General features: G+C 46.3%; 1 protein-coding gene across 1 annotated transcript in view; it reads right to left on the reverse strand.

Moving 5' to 3' along the window:
- Nucleotides 1-26,872, reverse strand: part of LOC135541702 (fibronectin type III domain-containing protein 3B-like) — a 159,115-nt gene that overhangs the window by 90,928 nt on the left and 41,315 nt on the right. Inside the window, exons 3-4 of the mRNA XM_064968014.1 lie at nt 22,516-22,658; nt 19,406-19,481 (exon numbers count right to left, since the gene is read on the reverse strand). Of these exons, the coding sequence (XP_064824086.1) occupies nt 19,406-19,481; nt 22,516-22,629 (190 nt within the window). The 5' untranslated portion in view covers nt 22,630-22,658. The remainder of the gene's footprint in view (nt 1-19,405; nt 19,482-22,515; nt 22,659-26,872) is intronic.

Consider the following 26,872-nt stretch of genomic DNA (forward strand, 5'->3'; position numbering starts at 1 on the left):
GAACAGACTGGAATATGTTCTGGGATTCATCCAATGGCATTGAGGAGTATACCACCTCAGTCACTGGCTTCATCAATAAGTGCATTGACAACGTTGTCCCCACAGTGACCGTATGTACATATCCCAACCAGAAGCCATGGATTACAGGCAACATCCGCATCGAGCCAAAGGCTAGAGCTGCCGCTTTCAAGGAACGAGACACTAATCCGGACGCTTATAAGAAATCCCGCTAGGGGGCTTATGGTCGAGAAATTAGCATTCAATTCTCTGGCAACAGCTCTGGTGGATATTCCTGCAGTCAGCATGCCAATTGCACACTCCCTCAAAACTTCAGATATCTGTGGCATTGTGTTGTGTGACAAGACTGCAACATTTTAGAGTGGCCTATTATTGTCCCCAGCACAAGGTGATCATGCGGTTTAATTGGCTTCTTGATATGCCACACCTGTCAGGTGAATGGATTATCTTGGCAAAGGAAAAATACTCACTAACATATAAACACATTTGAGAGAAATAAGGTTTTTTGTTCATATGGAACATTTCTGGGATCTTTTATTTCAGCTCATAAAACATGTTGCGTTTATATTTTTGTTCCGTGTAGTTTGTATCCCTCATTTACTCAAGTGTTCCCATTCTTTTTGGCAGTTATACCTTTACCTCTGTTGAGTGCATTATCCTTTTAAATGGTTAAAAACAAAAGCAAAAATGATCAATTCAAAGTAACAACTGAGTTAGTAGTGTTAATTCTCAAATATATTACGATCAGTTGGTGTCAGATATGTACTGGCTTTAACCGCTCGCTCCACTTCTCTCCTCCCTTCCGTCAGATGTCAGAGATGAAGTCATTTCCTGTCATTTCCCAAATATATTGCATCACCACCCAGACAGGAATATGTGACCTGGAATACAATCTGTCACCTCCACATCCAAGTGTTTCCCCTAGCAACCGTTACATTATCTGGCTTGGAGCAACACACAGAATGACAGAATACAAAGAACACACACACACAATACAGGAGATCAGTTCTCTCCGTGTCCATAGACTAATTAAGCAGAATCTCATCTTCAAAATAATTAAGCATCATCCTTTCTACACTACCACAAGGAATACACTCAAAACTGTAGGAGACACTCACACACTCTCTTTCTCTCACACACTCAGGTTCTCATACAGGACAACAGGAGATGATGCAACATTTCATCAGATGGTTCTCATAATACAGCTGTCTAGAACAGCTGCTGTAGGGCCCCAGAGGTGCATGCGCGCGCGCACACACACACACACACACACACACACACACACACACACACACACACACACACACACACACACACACACACACACACACACACACACACACACACACACACACACACACAGTAATTGACTGTGTTCCATAATTGCGTTTAATGTTGTTGTGATGCTGTGTTATGCTATGCCTAAACTTGGTGATTGATTGCTTTGTCCTGTTAAGAGTTAGGCCATTTCAACCAAACCTGAATTGCCTTTCAAAACATGCAAACAAACAAACATGCCATCATTTATTGGCAACTGCAGCAGTTGGGATCTTAAAGGATGGGAGTGGTTTTGTGTCAGGGTTAATCCATTAGAATTCAATCACTTTTTGACAGCAGCCCTTTACATTTGAACCAATCCTTCGGCCACTGTAGAAATGCTCAGAAAGTGACTTTTTGGACCTGAATGTCAAAACATTTAACAGATAAAAGGTGCTTAAAGTTGATCTATTTTGCATCCCCCATCATACCATGAGACCATGACACATTTGTGTCTTCATCACTGGCAAAGATAAACGGTTGAGATTGATTTCATTTAAAAGCGTACAAACAGGGTTGTCAAACTATTCCATAATTTCATGAACCATGCTACAGACACACCCCCTTTATGAGAGTCACAAGTGTGCATCTGCCACTGAAGGAGGAAGTGTCATGGTGCGTTCGCATCCAAGATGGAAGTGGTAATTTACCACACACGACTGGGAAAAATCCACTTGATCGCACCTCAAAACTGGTAATTACGAGTGGGAAACTTTTCTATCATCCTGTGCGCCTACTTCTCACACATGGTGACCTCTGACATCACCTACTAAGGAAATGGCCTCTAACAACATTTTCCGCAGTTGAATGCAACAACAAAACATTATTTATAAAAAACAATCTATTCATGTGGTTTTTGAACGCTATCATTTGTTTACAAGCATCTGTACTTTTAGTTGGTGGTTTACGCAGCTTGTTGGCCATTAGCCAAACAGCGTTTCTCAATGAGTTCAAATGAGATGAATGCACCCAACTGGTATTTACGACTTCACAACTGGTATATTCCCACCTCCCACATGGTAATAAATGTAGCATGAGAGTGGAAACTTGAAGCCCAAAAAAACAATCCTGTGACAACAGACAATGGTGTTGGAGGGCCAGTAGAAGGCACTCTAAAATATATATATATATCCCAATGCCCCAGGGCTCCCAATGCCCCAGGCAGTTATTGGGGACATTGCCCTGTGTAGGGTGCCGTCTTTCGGATGGGACATTAAAAGTGTGTCCTGACTCTGTGGTCACTAAAGATTCCATGATACTTATTGTAAAAAATTCCAACATTGGCATCGGCCCGATGTCTAGTTTAACGCCGATGTGCAAAACCAATGTCAAAGCTGACGTGCATACCTATATAACGTAGGTAGATGTCGTGCATACCTATATAACGTAGGTAGATGACGTGCATACCTATATAACGTAGGTAGATGTCGTGCATACCTATATAACGTAGGTAGATGACGTGCATACCTATATAACGTAGGTAGATGACGTGCATACCTATATAACGTAGGTAGATGACGTGCATACCTATATAACGTAGGTAGATGACGTGCATACCTATATAACGTAGGTAGATGTCGTGCATACCTATATAACGTAGGTAGATGTCGTGCATACCTATATAACGTAGGTAGATGACGTGCATACCTATATAACGTAGGTAGATGACGTGCATACCTATATAATGTGGGTAGACGACGTGCATACCTATATAACGTAGGTAGACAACGTGCATACCTATATAACGTAGGTAGATGACGTGTATACCTATAACGTGGGTAGATGACATGCATACCTATATAACGTTGGTAGATGTCGTGCATACCTATATAACGTGGGTAGATGACGTGCATACCTATATAATGTGGGTAGATGACGTGCATACCTATATAACGTAGGGAGATGACGTAATGACGCCACGAAAAATACAGCGCTATTCAGAACAAAAGCAGAAAAATACTAAGCGCACACTTCCAACAACTAAACAAGTTCAAGTTGAGCAGTCATTTGAAAGAGTAAGAAAATGTCAGCGAGACAACTCAAACGGCAAGATAATAGAATTCATTGCCCTTGATAATCAACCGTGGATAGGGAGCACCCCTCTATCCACATTGACGGGACAGTAGTGGTGAGGGTAGTACGTTTTAAGTTCCTCAGCGTACACATCACGGGCAAACTGAATTGGTCCACCCGCACAGACAGTGTGGTGAAGAAGTCGCAGCAGTACCTCTTCAACCTCAGGAGGTTGAAGAAATTCGGCTTGTCACCAAAAACACTCAAACTTTTACAGATGCACAATCGAGAGCATCCTGTCGGGCTGTATCACCGCCTGGTATGGCAACTGCTCCGCCCACAACCATAAGGCTCTCCACAGAGGGTAGTGAGGTCTGCACAACGCATCACCGGGGGCAAACTACCTGCCCCCCAGGACACCTACACCACGCGATGTCACAGGAAGGCCATAAAGATCATCAAGGACAACAACCACCCGAGCCACTGCCTGTTCACCCCGCTATCACCCGTAAGGCGAGGTCACTGTATATAGGTTCATCAAAGCAGGGGCCGAGAGACTGAAAAACAGCTTCTATCTCAGGGCCATCAGACTGTTAAACAGCCATAACTAACATTGAGGGGCTGCTGCCAACACACTGACTCAACTCCAGCCACTTTAATAATGTAAAATAGTTGAAAAATGTATCACGAGCTACCTTAAACAATGCCACTTTATATGTTTACATACCCTACATTACTCATCTCATATGTATATACTGTACTCTATACCATCTACTGCATCTTGCCATCTTTATGTAATACATGTATCACCAGCCACTTTAAACAATGCCACTTTTATATGTTTACATAACCTACATTATAGAGGTCGACCAATTAATCGGAATGGCCGATTAATTATGGCCGATTTCAAGTTTTCATAACAATCGGAAATCGGTATTTTTGGGTGCCGATTTGTCGATTTTATAAAATTATTTTATTATTTATTTATTTATTACTTTATTTAACTAGGCCAGTCAGTTAAGAACACATTCTTATTTTCAATGACGGCCTAGGAACGGTGGGTTAACTGCCTTGTTCAGGGGCAGAACGACAGATTTTCACCTTGTCAGCTCGGGGGATCCAATCTTGCAACCTTACAGTTAACTAGTCCAACGCAATAATGACCTGCCTATCTCTTGTTGCACTCCACAAGGAGACTGCTGTTAGTTGCTAGCTAGCATTAAACGTATCTTATAAAAAACAATCAATCATAATCACTAGTTAACTACACATGGTTGATGATATTACTAGAGAGTATCTAGCGTGTCCTGCGTTGCATATAATCTGACAGAGCGGTGGTATCTGACTGAGCGGTGCCGGCAGCTCTTCGTTGTGCGTCAAGAATTGCGCTGTTTATGCCTTCAAGCCTATCAACTCCCGAGATGAGGCTGGTGTAACCGAAGTGAAATGGCTAGCTAGTTAGCGTGCGCTAATAGCGTTTCAAACGTCACTCGCTCTGAGCCTTCTAGTAGTTGTTCCCCTTGTTCTGCATGGGTAACGCTGCTTCGATGGTGGCTGTTGTCGTTGTGTTGCTGGTTCGAGCCCAGGGAGGAGCGAGGAGAGGGACGGAAGCTATACTGTTACACTGGCAATACTAAAGTGCCTATAAGAACATCCAATAGTCAAAGGTTAATCAAATACAAATGGTATAGAGTGAAATAGTCCTATAATTCCTATAATAACTACAACCTAAAACTTCTTACCTGGAAATATTGAAGACTCATGTTAAAAGGAACCACCAGCTTTCATATGTTCTCATGTTCTGAGCAAGGAACTGAAAGCTTTCTTACATAGCACATATTGCACTTTTACTCTCTTCTCCAACACTTGGTTTTTGCATTATTTAAACCAAATTGAACATGTTTCATTATTTACTTGAGGCTAAATTGATTTTATTGATGTATTATATTAAGTTAAAATAAGTGTTCATTCAGTATTGTTGTAATTGTCATTATTACAAATAAAATACTAAAATTGTCCGATTAATCGTTATCGGCTTTTTAGGACCTCCAATAATCGGTATCGGCGTTGAAAAATCATAATCGGTCGACCTCTACGACTCATCTCACATGTACAGTGAGGGAAAAAGGTATTTGATCCCCTGCTGATTTTGTATGTTTGCCCACTGACAAAGAAATGATCAGTCTATAATTTTAATGGCAGGTTTATTTGAACAGTGAGAGACAGAAAAACAAAACAAAAATCCAGAAAAATGCATGTCAATGGGTAATGGGGACATACGTAAATGACAACAAAATTACTTTTTGGTCTTTGTGGTGTGGTGTGGTGTGTGTGTGTGTGTGTAACCTTTATGTAACTAGGCAAGTCAGTTAAGAACAAATTCTTATTTAGATTGACAGCCTAGCCCAGCCTAACCTGGACGACGCTGGGCCAATTGTGCGCCGCCCTATGGGACTCCCAATCACGGCCAGATGTGATACAGCCTGGATTCGAACCAGGGACCGTAGTGACGCCCTCTTGCACTGAGATGGAGTGCTTAGACCACTGCGTCCATGTGTGTGTGTTAACTATTTAACTGTACTAGAATGCTTAAAAGGACGGAAAAAAATAAAATATTCGTTATCGGTATCGTTTTTTTGGCAAGGAAAATATTGGATATCGGTATCGGCCAAAAATGTAATATCGGTGGATCACTAGTGGTAACCCCGGTGTCCTGGTTAAATTCCCAATCTGGCCCTCATAACACCATGGCCACCTAATCATCACAAACTTCTAATTGGCTCATTCATCCCCCCTCTTCTCTCCTGTAACTATTCCCCAGGTCGTCAACTTATCTGGTAAAATAAGTTAAAAAAAGAAGAAAATGAATAATGCCAGGAACATAGTGAATGCTGAACATAGTGAATGCTGAACATAGAGAATGCTGAATATAGTGAATGCTGAACATAGTGAATGCTGAACATAGAGAATGCTGAACATAGAGAATGCTGAACATAGTGAATGCTGAACATAGTGAATGCTGAACATAGAGAATGCTGAACATAGAGAATGCTGAATATAGTGAATGCTGAACATAGTGAATGCTGAACATAGTGAATGCTGAATATAGTGAATGCTGAATATAGTGAATGCTGAACATAGTGAATGCTGAACATAGTGAATGCTGAACATAGAGAATGCTGAATATAGTGAATGCTGAACATAGTGAATGCTGAACATAGAGAATGCTGAATATAGTGAATGCTGAACATAGAGAATGCTGAACATAGTGAATGCTGAACATAGAGAATGCTGAACATAGTGAATGCTGAACATAGAGAATGCTGAATATAGTGAATGCTGAACATTGTGAATGGCATTTCATTTTCCCGCTGTACCGAAACCAAACCGTGACACCAAAACCGCAATACGTACCGAACCATGGGTTTGGTGAACCGTTCCACCCCTAACTACAACCACATTACTAAGTCTTTGACCACATTGTGTTGTTACTTTGGTGAGTAAAAACACATGCTTCCTGGTGAAACGCCATTTTTTTCATATTCGCAAATGTAGCGTCACCCCTATTTTTGTGGGTGTTGTGCCCGCAATCGGTTGTATCCTTCAAACACAGTAACACAGTGGAGAATAAAAACGTTTAGGAACAGATGTGGAAAACACTTTCCCTCTCTCCCCTCCCTGTCTCCCTCTCTCCCCTCCCTGTCTCCCTCTCTCCCCTCCCTGTCTCCCCTCCCCGTCTCCCTCTCTCCCCTCCCCGTCTCCCTCTCTCCCCTCCCCGTCTCCCCCTCTCCCTCTCTCCCCTCCCCGTCTCCCTCTCTCCCCTCCCCGTCTCCCTCTCTCCCCGTCTCCCTCTCTCCCCTCCCCGTCTCCCATCTCCCCCCTCCCTGTCTCCCTCTCTCCCCTCCCCGTCTCCCTCTCTCCCCTTCCTATCAGTCCCCTCCCCGTCTCCCTCTCTCCCCCTCCCCGTCTCCCTCTTTTCCCTCTCTCCCCTCCCCGTCTCCCGTCTCCCCCTCCACGTCTCCCATCTCCCCTCCCTGTCTCCCATCTCTCCCCTCCCTGTCTCCCATCTCTCCCCTCCCTGTCTCCCATCTCTCCCCTCCCTGTCTCCCGTCTCTCCCCTCCCTGTCTCCCGTCTCTCCCCTCCCTGTCTCCCGTCTCTCCCCTCCCTGTCTCCCGTCTCTCCCTCCCTGTCTCCCGTCTCTCCCTGTCTCCCTGTCTCCCTCCTCCCGTCTCTCCCATCTCCCTGTCTCCCGTCTCTCCCCTCCCTGTCTCCCGTCTCTCCCCTCCCTGTCTCCCATCTCCCCCTCCCTGTCTCCCGTCTCCCCCTCCCTGTCTCCCATCTCCCCCTCCCATCTCTCCCTCTCCCCCCCCTCTCCCACTCTCCACATCTCCCACTCTCCCACATCTCCCACTCTCCACATCTCCCACTCTCCACATCTCCCACTCTCCACATCTCCCACTCTCCACATCTCCCACTCTCCACATCTCCCACTCTCCACATCTCCCACTCTCCACATCTCCCACTCTCCACATCTCCCACTCTCCACATCTCCCACTCTCCACATCTCCCACTCTCCACATCTCCCACTCTCCCCATCTCCCACTCTCCACATCTCCCACTCCCTCCCTGTCTCCCACTCTCCCCATCTCCCACTCTCCCCATCTCCCACTCTCCCCATCTCCCACTCTCCCCATCTCCCACTCTCCCCATCTCCCACTCTCCCCATCTCCCACTCTCACACCCTTTCGCTGCCCCCCCTCTCTCACATGTGGTTACCATATTGAGAGGAAACGCAGACCCTCCTGGGAAAGAGTGTGTTTGTGTGTGTGTGTGTGTGTGTGTGTGTGTGTGTGTGTGTGTGTGTGTGTATGTATGTATGTGTGTGTATGTATGTATGTATGTATGTATGTATGTATGTATGTATGTATGTATGTATGTATGTATGTATATGTGTTTGTGTGTGCTATGAAAGGAGTCTGTTTGTAAGATGACCTACATGCAGGCAACTAGGCACAGATGGAAATCCTAAACACACACATACACACTAGGGTTGGGCGGTACTCAGATTTCCATACCTTCATAACGTACCTGTGCCATCCCAGCATATATGATAATACCGGCAGTGCACACAAGGGGCAATATTTATTTTTTAAACAAAAAAAGCCCCAAAAACGTCAGTTACCAGAATTCTAACAAAATGTTAACAAGTACAAAAGATCTTCCATAGCGGATGCTAGGTAAATGCTAACAAGTACAAAGGAACTCCCATAGCGGATGCTAGGGTAAATGCTAACAAGTACAAAGGAACTCCCATAGCGAATGCTAGGTAAATGCTAACAAGTACAAAGGAACTCCCATAGCGGATGCTAGGTAAATGCTAACAAGTACAAAGGAACTCCCATAGCGAATGCTAGGTAAATGCTAACAAGTACAAAGGAACTCCCATAGCGGATGCAAACATTTACTAAAGACAGAAAACCCAGTCCATGAAGTTATGCAAGTATCTCAAAAAATGCAGTTTGCAGCACACACAAAACAAACATTAGACAGCAGGAATCTTAATTCAGCGGTGGATTGTCTCTGCTGCTTTTGCCAAGACAATTCAAATATTGCAAGCTAATGTTAGCCATTCTGTTCTCAGAGCTCTGGAGAGTTAACTTAAGTTAAACGATTTATATCTGGCAAATATTAATTTCATGCAAGTGTAACATTATCACCTCATTTATTAAGTTGTGCTGCAGGAGTGACTCACCTCACAAAGCTCCCGTTTTGCTCATTGTGCTTCTTTGTAAACAACCACGTGTGACGGGCTCAAACTGCTGTTTTGGTAAACTAGTACAGGTAAGCTTCATAATGAAAAATAATCTAGCAGGCGAAACGTGGTTTGCTTGATCTATTATCTAGTGCACAAGTTGACTGCATGTATTTCAAAAGTTATAATATTCAAATATATATATATATATTTTTTTTTTTTACGGTCTTGACAGTATTGTAAAATCATATAAAAAAAATCACGGTATATACGGTATACAACCCAAACTTAACATACACACACAAACCCTTGAACATACACACACACACACACAAACCCTTGAACATACACACACACACACACACACACAAACCCTTGAACACACACACACACACAAACCCTTGAACATACACACACACAAACCCTTGAACATACACACACAAACCCTTGAACATACACACACACAAACAACCCCTTGAACATACACACACACACACACAAACCCTTGAACATACACAAACAAACCCTTGAACATACACACACACAAACAACCCCTTGAACATACACAAACACACACAAACCGTCCAGATCCGGCAGCTGCTTCTAGGGGCTCTGATGGGATATCTAGTGTGTGTGTGTTCGGGTCAGTAATGATGTGGCACAACCTGGGTATTATGTATGTGTTTAGCAGGGTGTGTGTGTGTGTGTGTGTGTGTGTGTGTGTGTGTGTGTGTGTGTGTGTGTGTGTGTGTGTGTGTGTGTGTGTGTGTGTGTGTGTGTGTGTGTGTGTGCGTGCGTGCGTGTGTGACCAAGGTAATGGTATCTCTCCAGAGCTCTGAGAACAGACACTCCCACTACAGTTTCTTCTAGAGGTCGACTGATTCATCGGAATGGCCGATTAATTAGGGCCGAATTCAAGTTCATATAACGTACTAAAGTGCCTATAAGAACATCCAATAGTCAAAGGTTAATCAAATACAAATGGTATAGAGTGAAATAGTCCTATAATTCCTATAATAACTACAACCTAAAACTTCTTACCTGGGAATATTGAAGACTCATGTTAAAAGGAACCACCAGCTTCATATGTTCTCATGTTCTGAGCAAGGAACTTAGCTTTCTTACATGGCACATATTGCACTTTTACTTTCTTCTCCAACACTTTGTTTTTGCATTATTTAAACCAAATTGAACATGTTTCATTATTTATTTGAGGCTAAATTGATTTTATTGATGTATTATATTAAGTTAAAATAGGTGTTCATTCAGTATTGTTGTAATTGTCATTATTACAAATAAATCAATCAAAATTGGCCGATTAATCGGTATCGGCTTTGTTTTGGGACCTCCAATAATCGGTATCGGCGTTGAAAAATCATAATCGGTCGACCTCTAGTTTCTTCTGCCTTACACAACAAGTCCAGCACACACTTTAACATTTCCCAACATCAAAGTAAATTACAGGAACAATGTGCAGGATGGGAGTAAAGTTTTACAGTGAGAGATAGACAGAATGAGAGAGAGAGAATGATAAAAAAAAAGAGAACAGAGAGCGAGAGCGTGAGAGACGGAGAAAGCACGCACGAGAGAGAGAGAGCGAGACGATGCAGGAACTGTGGGAGACAGCACATCTGAAATAGCAGAGACCAGACAGTCTGGGGTGGTCGAGGCAAATCTGATGCCACACAGCCACAAGTCTGGTAGCCATGATGAATGAGGGCAGAGAGGATCAGTGAAGCAGGAGGTACATACAAAGTACTTCCACTACAAACGCAGCGTCATAACTTATGATTGACATTCCAGAGCAAGTCGAGAGAGAGAGAGATTATGATACAGAGTAATCTCTTCAGTCATCTCCTCTCCTCTTGTTAACATAGCATTAGACCCCTCTTAGCCTAGCATTAGCAAAACATGCCCATGCGTCCATGTGTTTGCTGCCATTCCATTCGCTCCATTCTAGCCATTATAATGAGCCATCCTCCCATCAGCAGCCTCCTGTGACGCACACACTGAGACCCACGTTTTCTAAACTGTTTTTCTCTGAACATGCCTGGAAATATGGTGGAGAATATTAACTGGAGATGTAGAAGTAGAGAGAGAGGGAGAGAGAGCGGAAGAGGGGTAGGGAGGGAGGCAGGGAGGAAGAGAGGTAGGGAGGGAGGCAGGGAGGAAGAGAGGTAGGGAGGAAGAGGGGTAGGGAGGGAGGCAGGGAGGAAGAGGGGGATGGAGTGAGGCAGGGAGGAAGAGGGGGATGGAGTGAGGCAGGGAGGAAGAGGGGGATGGAGTGAGGCAGGGGTAGGGAGGGAGGCAGGGAGGAAGAAGGTAAGGGAGGGAGGCAGGGAGGAAGAAGGGTAGGGAGGGAGGCAGGGAGGAAGAATGGTAGGGAGGGAGGCAGGGAGGAAGACGGGTAGGGAGGGAGGCAGGGAGGAAGAAGGTAAGGGAGGGAGGCAGGGAGGAAGAAGAGTAGGGAGGGAGGCAGGGAGGAAGAAGGGTGGGGAGGGAGGCAGGGAGGAAGAAGGGTGGGGAGGGAGGCAGGGAGGAAGAAGGGTGGGGGAGGGAGGCAGGGAGGAAGAAGGGTGGGGAGGGAGGCAGGGAGGAAGAAGGGTAGGGAGGGAGGCGGGGAGGAAGGGGGGTAGGGAGGGAGGCAGGGGGGTAGGGAGGGAGGCAGGGAGGAAGAGAGGTAGGGAGGAAGAGGGGTAGGGAGGGAGGCAGGGAGGAAGAGGGGGATGGAGTGAGGCAGGGAGGAAGAGGGGGATGGAGTGAGGCAGGGAGGAAGAGGGGGATGGAGTGAGGCAGGGAGGAAGAGGGGTAGGGAGGGAGGCAGGGGGGTAGGGAGGGAGGCAGGGAGGAAGAGAGGTAGGGAGGAAGAGGGGTAGGGAGGGAGGCAGGGAGGAAGAGGGGGATGGAGTGAGGCAGGGAGGAAGAGGGGGATGGAGTGAGGCAGGGAGGAAGAGGGGGATGGAGTGAGGCAGGGAGGAAGAGGGGGATGGAGTGAGGCAGGGAGGAAGAGGGGGATGGAGTGAGGCAGGGAGGAAGGGGGAGGGAGGGAGGCAGGGAGGAACAATGGTAGAGAGGGAGGCAGGGAGGAAGACGGGTAGGGAGGGAGGCAGGGAGGAAGAAGGTAAGGGAGGGAGGCAGGGAGGAAGAAGGGTAGGGAGGGAGGCAGGGAGGAAGAAGGTAAGGGAGGGAGGCAGGGAGGAAGAAGGGTAGGGAGGGAGGCAGGGAGGAAGAAGGTAAGGGAGGGAGGCAGGGAGGAAGACGGGTAGGGAGGAGGCAGGGAGGAAGAAGGTAAGGGAGGGAGGCAGGGAGGAAGAAGGGTAGGGAGGGAGGCAGGGAGGAAGAAGAGTAGGGAGGGAGGCAGGGAGGAAGAAGGGTAGGGAGGGAGGCAGGGAGGAAGAAGGGTAGGGAGTGAGGCAGGGAGGAAGAAGGGTAGGGAGGGAGGCAGGGAGGAAGGGGGGTAGGGAGGGAGGCAGGGAGGAAGGGGGGTAGGGAGGGAGGCAGGGAGGAAGGGGGGTAGGGAGGGAGGAAGAGGGGTAGGGAGGGAGGCAGGGAAGCCGTCTCGATCTAATAACCCAGATCCTGATGACTCACTGTTCCCAATGTATGAATACACGCACACACACAGCGAGAGAGTGAAGAGGTGCAGCAGCTGTTGGAGTGTAAACAGACTGGGAGTCTCATAACCATTTCCTGCTCTCCTCCCATCCTCTCTCTCGGTCTCTCTCTCGGTCTCTCTCTCTCTCGGTCTCTCTCTCTCTCTCTCTTGCCCTCCATTCTTCTACTTTTCTTTCTCTCCCTCAACTTAAGCCCTGTCTCACCTGATATCCATCAGTGAAGAAATTAATTAATTGTGTTCAATAAACGTCATTAGTAACTTTCTGTTAGCAGACTCTTCCTCCCTCTCTCCCTCCTTTCACTCTCTCCACATTTTCATCTGGGAAATTCCTGCTGTGTGAGTCATGGTCTGAACAGCAGGGTGTTTGTGTCCATCACAGAGAGACAGACAGAGAGAGAGAGAGAGACGGATGGAGAGAGAGAGAGAGAGGGAGAGATAGAGAGACAGAGCGAGAGAGAGGTAGAAAGTGAGAGAGACCAAGGGAAGGAGAGAGGAAGATGAGGGAAGGAGTGAGAGAAGGAGTGAGAGAAGAAGGAGAGAGGGTTCAGTGGAAAGAATACTGGAAATTCTAAATTAGCAGGGACTTTCCCTACTCAACATTCCATTGTCTGTCTGTCTGTCTGTCTGTCTGTCTGTCTGTCATCCTGGGGCTTTTGGCTTATCAGACAAAAAGTAGGGGCGTGGAAAAGGGAAGGAGAGGAAGAAGGAGAGAGAATGCAAGACAGAACATTGCATTGACCCATGTTCTATCTATCTATATATATCTCTTATATATCTCTCGATCAAATTTCTTGGTCTCTCTCTTCCTCTCCTTTTCTTTCCAGTCTCTCCTCTCACTACTCGCTCCCCAAGGCTAAGCCCCGCCCCAGACCCTGACTTCCTGTCTCTTTCATCTCTGAGCCTATCACATCTGTCTCTCATCTCTGAGCCTATCACAGCTGCCTCTTTCATCTCTGAGAATATCACATCTGTCTCTTTCATCTCTGAGCCTATCACATCTGTCTCTCATCTCTGAGCCTATCACAGTTGTCTCTCATCTCTGAGCCTATCACAGTTGTCTCTTTCATCTCTAAGCTTATCACCGCTGAGCAGAAGGGAAAGGGCTTTCCCCTACAAGCCAGAAAGAAGGAACAAAAGAGAAGACAGAGAAGCATAAGTAGCTGATGTTGAAGGGAGTAGACCAGATAGGATGAGAGAACGGGACAGAGAGAAGAGAAGGAAAGAGGGATGACGTTTTCAGACAGACAGATAGAGGGATGGAGAAAGAGAGGAAGAAAAGCGAGAAGAGAGGGATGGAGAGAGGACTGCTTCAGTTGATCCCTGAGCTTCCGGGAAGCCAAGAATTCCAAATCTGGAAAAGCACTCTCTCAGGAGCAAACACACACACAGATAGAAGTCCTATTATGTATATATACAGTGTTGTAACAATGTACAAATAGTTAGTACAAAAGGGAAAATAAATAAACATAAATAAGGGTTGTATTTACAATGGTGTTTGTTCTTCACTGGTTGCCCTTTTCTTGTGGCAACAGGTCACACCTCATGCTGCTGTGATGGCACACTGTGGTATTTCACCCAGTAGATATGGGAGTTTATCAACATTTTTGTTTTCTAATTCTTTGTGGGTCTGTGTAATCTGAGGGAAATATGTGTCTCTAATATGGTCATACACTTGGCAGGAGGTTAGGAAGTGCAGCTCAGTTTCCACCTCATTTTGTGGGCAGTGTGTGTAACAGTATAACTTTAGACCGTCCCCTCGCCCATACCCGGGCGCGAACCAGGGACCCTCTGCACACATCAACAACAGTCACCCCTCGAAGCATCGTTAGCCATCGCTCCACAAAAGTAGAACCACTACTTCAAGGTCTCAGAGCAAGTGACGTCACCGATTGAAACGCTATTTAGCTCGCACCACAGCTAACTAAGCTAGCCGTTTCACATCCGTTACATGTGCACATAGCCTGTCTTCTCTTGAGAGCCAGGTCTGCCTACGGCGGCCTTTCTCAATAGCAAGGCTATGCTCACTGAGTCTGTACATAGTCAAAGCTTTCCTTAAGTTTGGGTCAGTCACAGGGGTCAGGTATTATGCCACTGTGTACTCTCTGTTTAGGGCCAAGTAGCATTCTAGTTTGCTCTGGGGTTTTTTGTTAATTCTTTCCTATGTGTAAAGTAATTATCTTTTTGTTTTGTCATGATTTAGTTGTCTCCAAACAGAACCACACTAACTCAGACACTCCAGGCCCTGTGGGCCCAAATACCATTACACACCACCTGGAGAGGTTTTCATTCTCATGGTGACAGCTTTCCCAAACCTAGTGGAATCCAACGCACTCTACGCACGCACGCAGCAAGACAACGATCCAAAACACACAATCAAGTCTACATGAAAATGGCTAAAAAGTTAAACATTTGAAGTTTTGGAATGGACCAGTCAAAGTCCAGACCTAATGATCCCAATCGAGATGTTGTGGCAGGATTTGAAACAAGCAGTTTAAGCAGTTCTGCATGTAAGAGTGGGACACAATTCCTCCACAGTGACGTGAGAGACAACTACAGGAAGCGTTTGGTTGCAGTCATCGCTGCTGAAGGTGGTACAACCACTTATTGAGTGTGAGGGGGAAATGACGATTTCACACTGGAGAATTGGTCACTGCATAACTTTTGTTAATTCAATAAATTAAATAATATTGTTGTTATTTGGGAACTCAGGTTCCCTTTATCTAATATTAGGTTTTGGTTGAAGATCTGATAACATTCAGTATAAAAAATATGCTGAAAATCAGAAAGGGGGCAAATACTTTTTCATGTCTCTGTGCCCCTCTTTCTTTATCTCTGTATCTCCCTCTCTCCTCCTCTCTCTCCTCCTCTCTCCTCCTCTCTCCCCCTCTCTCCTCCTCTCTCCCCCTCTCTCCTCCTCTCCCCCTCCCCCTCTCTCCTCCCTCCTCTCTCCCCCTCCTCTCCTCCTCTCCCCTCCTCTCCCTCCTCCTCCTCCTCCCCCTCCCCCTCTCTCCTCCCTCTCTCCCCCTCTCTCCCCCTCCTCTCCTCCTCTCTCCCCCTCCCCCTCCTCCTCCTCCCCCTCTCTCCTCCTCTCTCCTCCTCTCTCCCCCTCTCCTTCAGATCGTTGTTTCTAGTTTCTAAAAGTCTGTTTTTTAATGAAAAACACACACTCCCACACAGTCTGACAAGCTCCTCCCCCGTGCATCTACTGCGCCTGCTGATGATATCACAGAACTGGAACACAGTGAACCTCGCTCCTCCTATACACACACTTGCACACTAAGCCCACCCAACACTGAGCCCACCCAACACTGAGCCCACCCAACACTGAGCCCACCCAACACTGAGCCCACGCCACTGAGCCCACCCAACACTGAGCCCACCCAACACTGAGCCCACCCAACACTGAGCCCACGCAACACTGAGCCCACCCAACACTAAGCTCACCCAACACTGAGCCCACCCAACACTGAGCCCACCCAACACTGAGCCCACGCAACACTGAGCCCACCCAACACTGAGCCCACGCAACACTGTCCCACCCAAGCACAAGTAAATGTGTTTCCTAGATGAGGAGTTGACATTGAACCAGATTACAACTAAACCAGGTAAAGACAACATGACAACATCATGACTATGATGTCATCTTTAACATATATCTGGTCATTTAAATCACATAAAGATGTGGACAAAATGTCCTTCTGCAACCAGAATACAACCTGACTCATTGACTGCAACCTGTTTTGCACGCAGGATAATTACAGTACAACATACTATATGTTACATACAACTGGCTTTGAGAAAGAGAGAGAAAGATAGAGAAAGAGATATGGGAAAGGTCTCACGTGTCGGTGAAAGAGAATCAAAGAGTTTCTTGGCTTTGAGCAGATGGCACACACACACACACACACACACACACACACACACACACACACACCTGGAAAAGAAACCACATCAATGGGGCCAGTGGAAGGGTCCACAACAGCCGCCCTGTTCAGGAAATACATTAAACTACAACCACACTGCAACAGGTCCTCTGCTAGGAAATACTTTAAACTACATTACCCATACATGTAACAGCCGCCCCGCTCAGGAAATACTTCAAACTATATTACCCATACATGTAACAGCAATACAACAGCAAAAGCCTACAGATGTCCCACACATAATTATCCTGCCAGCTCTAGGATGGCTGTGGCAAAAGCACACACACACCACATTCCATAGCATGGTGCTTTCACACACTCTATAGTCACTGCCTTTGATGTGAGTGTGGGAACGTTCAGGGAGGGAGAGAGTGAGAGGGGAGAGAGTGAGAGGGGAGAGACGGTAAGGGAAAATAGTTAAGTGGATCAAAAACCAGGGGCATAACATTTTTATATTACTGGTCCACGGGACCCTTCGTTATCTTTATGGGGAATACAGGAAGGAGCTTGGTTGGGAAGTCCGGGGATACCGGCCACCGGTATTGAACCCTAGATAGAGCGAGGGGAAACGAGTGAGTGAGATAGAGATTCTGTCTTGAAGAATCTGTCTTTGGACAGTGTAGTATATTGACTGGTGCAGTCAGAGCAGTGTGTGTACCACAGTACTCCAGTCAAACAGAGGTTACTTTATATAAAACTCCAGTCTCTGTAATAGATGTACATGCACACACACACACACACACACACTGCTCTGAGGTCTCAGTAAAGAACAGCTCAACTGGTCTTCAAACACACTGCTTCACCCTAACTCTCACTAAACCCAGTGACCTGAGCGTGTGTGTGTGTGGTCATAGAGGGTGTTCTGTTCCAGTGACCTCTCCTGTCTGCTTCCTCAACCTGAGTGTGCAAAGTAACACCCCCTATACACACAGACACACTGTCTAACCCTAAAGCCTGTCGCATGCTATCTAGTCCAAACACCTCCTGCATATATTATGAGGAGATTTAGAGAAGTTGTTATTCCTTCTTGTGTTCGGCAGTAGTTTGTTTTGCCCTGCTGTTCTTTTTCTCTTGGGGCAAGTCAAAGTTCAGTAGCTGAAGTCTACACCCCTTCGTCAGTGATAGGTCAACGGTAGAGATGGGAACTATGGACCGGATTTTTCTATGAAGTGTTTGTTGTCACTCAACGCGAGACGACTAGTTTTCATGCACATTTTGTTCACTTGTGAAATATTGCACCAAATGTCTTAGCTAGGTGTAAAATTGCATGTCTTGGGCCTCCCGAGTGGTGCAGTGGTCTAAGGGACTGCATCGCAGTGCTAGCTGTGCCACTAGAGATTCTGACTCGAGTCCAGGTTCTGTCGAAGCAGGCCGAGACTGGGAGACCCATGGGGCGGCGCAAAATTGGCCCAGCGTCGTCTGGGTTAGGGGAGGGTTTTGCCTGCAGGGATATCCTTGTCCCATCGCGCACTAGTGACTCCTGTGGCGGGCCGGGTGCAGTGCATGCTGACACCGTCGCCAGGTGTTTCCTCCGACACATTGGTGCGGCTGGTTTCCACTATTTTGAGGAAGTGTTACTGGCTACATTGTTACAACAGTGTCTCGAGAGGGACAAACAACAGTATTGGCACTTTTTTTCAAGATTTTCAAGCAAAGGTATTTTATGACCGACACATTGGTGCGGCTGGTTTCGTGGGTTAAGTGGGCATTGTGTCAAGAAGCAGTGCGGCTTGGCTGGGTTGTGTTTTTCATGGGGGCTACGTTCACGGCTACAACATACGACCTTCGCCAACAGTTTGCTCCCGCAAAATCTGGGTTTGGCGGATGCCAGGCCTGCAAAGCCCTGACCTACCTTAGGGATGAATTGGAACGCACGATGTAGTGCCAACTGTAAAGTGCCAACTGTAAAGTTTGGTAGAGGAGGAATTATGGTCTGGGGCTGTTTTCATGGTACGGGCTAGAGAAGGGGGGGGGGGGGTGAGAACCATGTGTGTGAAGGTGTATACTCTTGTTTCAAAGTAGATTTGTTTAAGACTAACAAGAATCACTCTGTGACCCTGATTCAGCCCACTGCAGTATAAGGTTATTAATGGAGTATGCGACCGCAGACGATGGCTTTCGCCTCGCCAAGTTCTGCTTGGAGCAAACAGAACCTGGTCTGCAGGTGCCTTAACCCATACGCTGTCTGGTCCAACCTGTACCTGACACTGGGCTGGAAACATATCCTACCCACTCAGAGACTCCGGCAGTACAAACACATCTTCTCCCTGCCTGCCTGTCTGTCTGGGTGTCTCTCTGTCTCTTTGGCATCTGGCAAAAGCTCTGAGACCTAATTGAATTGCACACTGGGTGGAGGATGAGGGTTGGGTAATTAGCTAGAATAACATAGTAGGGGAGGGGGGCTGTCTGAGCCAAGACAGTACTGTCTGAAAGAGACCCTTCATCAGAGAGGGGGGTGACAGAGAGAGACAGAGAGAGACAGAGAGCGATAAAGACCCTATTCAGGGTGGGGGATTTACATCTCACTATGTTGTGATGTCATCAGAGTGAGACTCACCCTTGGAGTTACAGGAACCCCCCTGGTCTATAATAGCTTGTTATATACCAGTATGTTTAAAGTACAACACAAACCATCGAATATCACACACACACACATCTAGCTAAGCACAGTGTTGTGATGTCAACAGAGAACAGGGATGAGGTCATCAAAATGAGACAGGTGTAACTGAGGCTCAGGGTTGTGATGTCATAAGCGTGTGACCTACCCTGGATGCATTGCAGCGAGCCGTCCTCTGCTCTGATGGTGAAGGTCTCCCCTGGATTCACCTGTACCAGGATCACCTGTCGAGCCCAGAGAGACAGATCAGACAAAACACAACGATAACAGATCGGTTCAGACACCACACAACGATCACAGACCGGTTCAGACACAACACATCAATCACAGACCGGTTCAGACGCAACACAACGATCACAGAACGGATCAGACACAACACAACGATCACAGACCGGTTCAGACGCAACACAACGATCACAGAACAGATCAGACACAACACAACGATCACAGACCGGTTCAGACACAACACATCGATCACAGACCGGTTCAGACACAACGATCACAGACTGGTTCAGACGCAACACATCGATCACAGACCGGTTCAGACGCAACACAACAATCACAGAACGGATCAGACACAACACAACGATCACAGACCGGTTCAGACACAACACATCGATCACAGACCGGTTCAGACACAACGATCACAGACCAGTTCAGACGCAACACATCGATCACAGACCGGTTCAGACGCAACACAACGATCACAGAACGGATCAGACACAACACAACGATCACAGACCGGTTCAGACGCAACACATCGATCACAGACCGGTTCAGACACAACGATCACAGACCGGTTCAGACGCAACACATCGATCACAGACCGGTTCAGATGCAACACAACGATCACAGAACGGATCAGACGCAACACAACGATCACAGACCGGTTCAGACGCAACACATCGATCACAGACCGGTTCAGACACAACGATCACAGACCGGTTCAGACGCAACACATCGATCACAGACCGGTTCAGACACAACGATCACAGACCGGTTCAGACGCAACACAACGATCACAGAACGGATCAGACACAACACAACGATCACAGACCGGTTCAGACGCAACACAACGATCACAGAACGGATCAGACACAACACAACGATCACAGACCGGTTCAGACACAACACATCGATCACAGACCGGTTCAGACACAACGATCACAGACCGGTTCAGACGCAACACATCGATCACAGACCGGTTCAGATGCAACACAACGATCACAGAACTGATCAGACACAACACAACGATCACAGACCGGTTCAGACGCAACACAACGATCACAGAACGGATCAGACGCAACACAACGATCACAGACCGGTTCAGACGCAACACATCGATCACAGACCGGTTCAGACACAACGATCACAGACCGGTTCAGACGCAACACATCGATCACAGACCGGTTCAGATGCAACACAACGATCACAGAACGGATCAGACGCAACACAACGATCACAGAACGGATCAGACGCAACACAACGATCACAGACCGGTTCAGACGCAACACATCGATCACAGACCGGTTCAGACACAACGATCACAGACCGGTTCAGACGCAACACATCGATCACAGACCGGTTCAGACGCAACACAACGATCACAGACCGGTTCAGACACAAAACATCGATCACAGACCGGTTCAGACGCAACACATCGATCACAGACCGGTTCAGACGCAACACAACGATCACAGACCGGTTCAGACGCAACACAACGATCACAGACCGGTTCAGACGCAACACAACGATCACAGACCGGTTCAGACGCAACACATCGATCACAGACCGGTTCAGACACAACACAACGATCACAGACCGGTTCAGACACAACGATCACAGACCGGTTCAGACGCAACACATCGATCACAGACCGGTTCAGATGCAACACAACGATCACAGAACGGATCAGACGCAACACAACGATCACAGACCGGTTCAGACGCAACACATCGATTACAGACCGGTTCAGACAACACAACGATCACAGACCGGTTCAGACACAACGATCACAGACCGGTTCAGACACAACACATCGATCACAGACCGGTTCAGACACAACACAACGATCACAGACATACATGAGCAGGAAACAAAGACGTTACTCACACTCAGTCAGGACAAACACACACACACACACACACACACACACACACACTGACAGCCACCAGGCCTCAAACACTCAAGACCACCGCATATTTTGGGGGGCTGTTTGAGTGTGAAGCATCTTACCGTCATAATGTCCATGTGGAGGTTGCTGAGACTGTGGCTGTAGACATGGAACACATGTCCTGCCATGGCACATTCATACACACCACCACACACACACACAAACCCCGCAAACCCACCACACACACACACAAACCCCGCAAACCCACCACACACACACACAAACCCCGCAAACACTCCACACACACAAACCCCTCAAACCCACCACACACACACAAACCCACCACACACACACACAAACCCACCACACACACACACACAAACCCACCACACACACACACACAAACCCACCACACACACACAAACCACACAAACCCACCACACACACACACAAACCACGCAAACCCACCACACACAAACCACGCAAACCCACCACACACACACACAAACCACGCAAACCCTCCACACACACACACACACACGCACACACACACAAACCCACCACACACACACACAAACCACACAAACACACACAAACCACACAAACTACACGTGCTACAGGTGTATCTTCTTCCCAGCCCGTTCATATCCCCTCCTTCCCATAGCGACGTTAAGCTGCTCTCGCCCTTTCCCCTCACATGCAAACGGACACACACACTTCCTGCATTGTCTGCTGCTGCTGTTGCTATGGGAACCATGGCGCGCACTAGCGGGCGGCCCAGGTTTACAGAGGAGCGACCCATCACATAGAGACACGCCCACAAGGTTTATAGTGATACAGCACTACATCCACGAACAAACTGTCTGTATGTGTGTTATGTCTTCAATTGTTATCCGAGGGCTTTTACCTCTACAGGTAGACAACACACACACACAGCCAGTCTCTGTGTCTGGGTCTTCTGCAGATAGTCATCTGACCAGCCTGTCTGACAGTCCTCTTTGATCCCTAGTAGGAACCTTCTTTATTGGGTGTTACAATGAAAACGCTCCTTAAGGATTTCCCTCAGGGAAGGGCTTGAGGGGGACACCTCCTTCACACTAGCCAAACTGCGTTTGGCATTTGTACAATGTGCATGTGTTACCAACCTGTTGTGCTGCGTCTCCATTAACCATGTGTTGCATCAGCGGCAGCTCCCCGTTCAGCAGCGGAGGCGGAGCTAAGTCCATCAGCTGGTCGGTCATCATCATGGTGACGTACATTCATGGATACACACACTGGCCTGGCCTACCTTGAGAGACAGAGAGAGAGAGTTAAATTCTACATTACTACATAAATGAGAGTACACACACAGGCTGGTCTGGCCTACAATGTTCAATGAAACAAACTGTACATCACCCCCCCCCCCCACACAGGACCACTCCAGATACTGAGGTCAGCACTACACTACACCCCCTACACACACACAAGACCACTTTAACTCCAGATACTGACTTCAGCACAACACTACAGCCCCCCCCTCCCCCCCTACACACACACAGAACCACTTTAACCTCTTGAACCTCTGGGGGCAGTATTTCATTTTTGGATGAAAAACGTTCCCGTTTTAAACAAGATATTTTGTCACGAAAAGATGCTCGACTATGCATATAATTGACAGCTTTGGAAAGAAAGCACTCTGACGTTTCCAAAACTGCAAAGACATTGTCTGTGAGTGCCCCAGAATTAATGCTACAGGCGAAACCAAGATGACATTTCATACAGGAAGTGAGCCAGATTTTGGAGGCGCTGTGTTCCAATGTCTCCTTATATGGCTGTGAATGCGCAAGACATGAGCCTACACTTTCTGTCGTTTCTCCAAGATGTTTGCAGCATTGTGACGTATTTGTAGGCATATAATTGGAAAATTGGCCATAAGAGACTACATTTACCAGGTGTCCGCTCGGTGTCCTCCGTCGAAACTATTGCAAAAAAGTTTGGGTTGTAATGACTGAATGTTCGGGGTTTTTTCTTAGCCAAACGAGATGAACAAAACGGAGCCATTTCTCCTACACCAATAATATTTTTGGAAAAACTGAACATTTGCTATCTCACTGAGAGTCTCCTCATTGTAAAACATCCGAAGTTCTTCAAAGGTAAATTATTTTATTTGAATGCTTTTCTTGTTTTTGTAAAAATGTTGCCTGCTGAATGCTAGGCTTAATGCTATGCTAGCTATCAATACTCTTACACAAATGCTTATGTAGCTATGGTTGAAAAGCATTTTTTGAAAATCTGAGATGACAGTGTTGTTAACAAAAGGCTAAGCTTGTGAGCCAATATATTTATTTAATTTCATTTGCAATTTTCATGAATAGTTAACGTTGCGTTATGGTAATGAGCTTGAGGCTATAATTACGCTCCCAGATACGGGATTGCTCGTCACAACAGGTAAACTCCAGATACTGACGTCAGCACTACACTACACCCCCCCCACACACAGGACCACTTTAACACACATCAGCACTACATCACAGGACCACTTTAACTCCAGATACTGAGGTCAGCACTACACTACACCCCCCCCCCCCTTACAGGACCACGTTGACTCCAGATACTGACATCAGCACTACATCCACAGGACCACCTCCAGATACTGACATCAGCACTACACACACACACACACACAGGACCACTTTAACTCCAGATACTGACGTCAGCACTGCACTACCCCCCTCCCTACACACACACAGAACCCCTTCAGCACGACCCCCCCCCACACACACACACACACACACACACACAGAGCCACTTTAACTCCAGATACGGACGTCAGCACTACACTACACCCCCTACACACATATGCACACGCGCACACACTCTCTGGAGGCAGGTGAGGTAGGTGTTGTAATTGGGGGCTGCTGAGTGATATCACTACTAAAGAGCTGCTGACGAATGACGATAGGAGCAATGCTGCTGTTCATACACACACACACACACACACACACACACACACACACACACACACACACACACAAAGTGACACAGACACAGAGACAAACAGACACACTAGGGCTGGCCTAAAAATCCTCTCTCAATGTTTTCAAATTCATGGGCCATTCACGATTAATATGGCTAGATTTTGTTTCATGTTTTCTCTAAATAAGCTTTGTTGTACAATTAATGGTAAAATACACTGCATTTCAAACAGTCAGCAATAATCAAATGAATTCAGGGCTTGTGAAATTCTACCTAGGCTGTCACGGATTACCCCGGTACTGCTGCTCCTTCCGTGCACCAGTTCCGGTGGTCTACGTCACCGACCTTCTAGGCGTCACAGGACCGTTTCATGACGCGCACCTGATTCCAATTCCCATGATTAGTAATTGTATATACAGTTGAAGTCAGAAGTTTACATGCACTTAGGTTGGAGTCATTAAAACTCGTTTTTCAACCACTCCACAAATTTCTTGTTTAACAAACTATAGTTTTGGCTAGTCGGTTAGGACATCTACGTTATGCATGACACAAGTAATGTTTCCAATAATTGTTTACAGACTGATTATTTCACTTAGAATTCACTGTATCACAATTCCAGTGTGTCAGAAGTTTACAGACACTAAGTTGACTATGCCTTTAAAAAGCGTGGAAAATTCCAGAAAATTATGTCATGGCTTTAGAAGCTTCTGATAGGCTTATTGACCTCATTTTAGTCAATTGGAGGTGTACCTGTGGATGTATTCCAGGGCCTACCTTCAAACTCAGTGCCTCTTTGCTTGACATCATGGGAAAATCAAAAAAAATCAGCCAAGACCTCAGAAAAATAATTGTAGACCTCCACAAGTCTGGTTCATCCTTGTGAGCAATTTCCATAAGCCTGAAGGTACCACATTCATCTGTGCAAACAATAGTACGCAGTATAAACACCATGGGACCACGCAGCCATCATACCGCTCAGGAAGGAGACGCTTTCTGTTTCCTAGAGATGAACGTACTTTGTTTTTGAAAAGTGCAAATCAATCCCAGAACAACAGCAAAGGACCTTGTGAAGATGCTGGAGGATACAGGTACAAAATTATCTATATCCACAGTAAAACAAGTCCTATATCAACATAACCTGAAAGGCCGCTGAGCAAGGAAGAAGCCACTGCTCCAAAACCGCCATAAAAAAAGACAGACTACGGTTTGCAACTGTACATGGGGACAAAGATCATTCTCTGGTCTGATGAAACAAAAATAGAACTGTTTGGCCATAATGACCATTGTTATGCTTGGAGGAAAAAGAGGGATGCTTGAAAGCCGAAGAACACCATCCCAACCGTGAAGAACGGGGGTGGCAGCATCATGTTGTGGGGGTGTTTTGTTGCAGGAGGGACTGGTGCACTTCACAAAATAGATGGCATCATATGGAGGGGAAATTATGTGGATATATTGAAGCAACATATCAAGACATCAGTCAGGAAATTAAAGCTTGGTCGCAAATGGGTCCAAATGGACAATGACCCCAAGCCTACTTCCAAAGTTGTGGGAAATGGCTTAACGACAACAAAGTCAAGGTATTGGAGTGGCCATCACAAAGCCCTGACCTCACCCTATAGACAATGTGTGGGCAGAACTGAAAAAGTGTGTGAGAGCACGGAGGCCTACAAACCTGACTCAGTTACACCAGCTCTGTCAGGAGGAATGGGCCAAAATTCACCCAACATATTGTGGGAAGCTTGTGGAAGGCTACCAGAAATGTTGACCCAAGTTGAACAATTTAAAGGCAATGCTACCAAATACTAATTGAATGTATGTAAACTTCTGACCCACTGTGAATGTAATGAAATAAATAAAAGCTGAAATAAATCATTCCCTCTACTATTATTCTGACATTTCACCTTCTTAAAATAAAGTGGTGATCCTAACTGACCTAAGACACGGATTTTTACTAGGATTAAATGTCAGGGATTGTGAAAAACAGAGTTTAAATATATTTAGCTAAGGTGTATGTAAACTTCTGACTTCAACTGTATATGCCCTCTGTTCACCATTGTCTTGGGGGTTATTGTTCCCATGTCTGTTAGTCTTGTGAGTAGAGGTCGATTATGATTTTTCAATGCCGATACCGATTATTTGAGGACCAAAAAAAGCTAATACCGACTATTTATATCCAGTGGGGCAAAAAAGTATTTAGTCAGCCACCAATTGTGAAAGTTCTCCCACTTAAAAAGACGAGAGAGGCCTGTACTTTTCATCATAGGTACACTTCAACTATGACCGACAGAATGAGATTTTTTTTCTCCAGAAAATCACATTGTAGGATTTTTTATGAATTTATTTGCAAATTATGGTGGAAAATAAGTATTTGGTCAATAACAAAAGTGTATCTCAATACTTTGTTATATACCCTTTGTTGGCAATGACAGAGGTCAAATGTTTTCTGTAAGTCTTCACAAGGTTTTCACACACTGTATTTTGGCCCATTCCTCCATGCAGATCTCCTCTAGAGCAGCGATGTTTTGGGGCTGTTGCTGGGCAACACGG

This window comes from Oncorhynchus masou, chromosome 6, assembly GCF_036934945.1.
Source record: "Oncorhynchus masou masou isolate Uvic2021 chromosome 6, UVic_Omas_1.1, whole genome shotgun sequence".
NCBI lineage: Eukaryota > Metazoa > Chordata > Actinopteri > Salmoniformes > Salmonidae > Oncorhynchus > Oncorhynchus masou.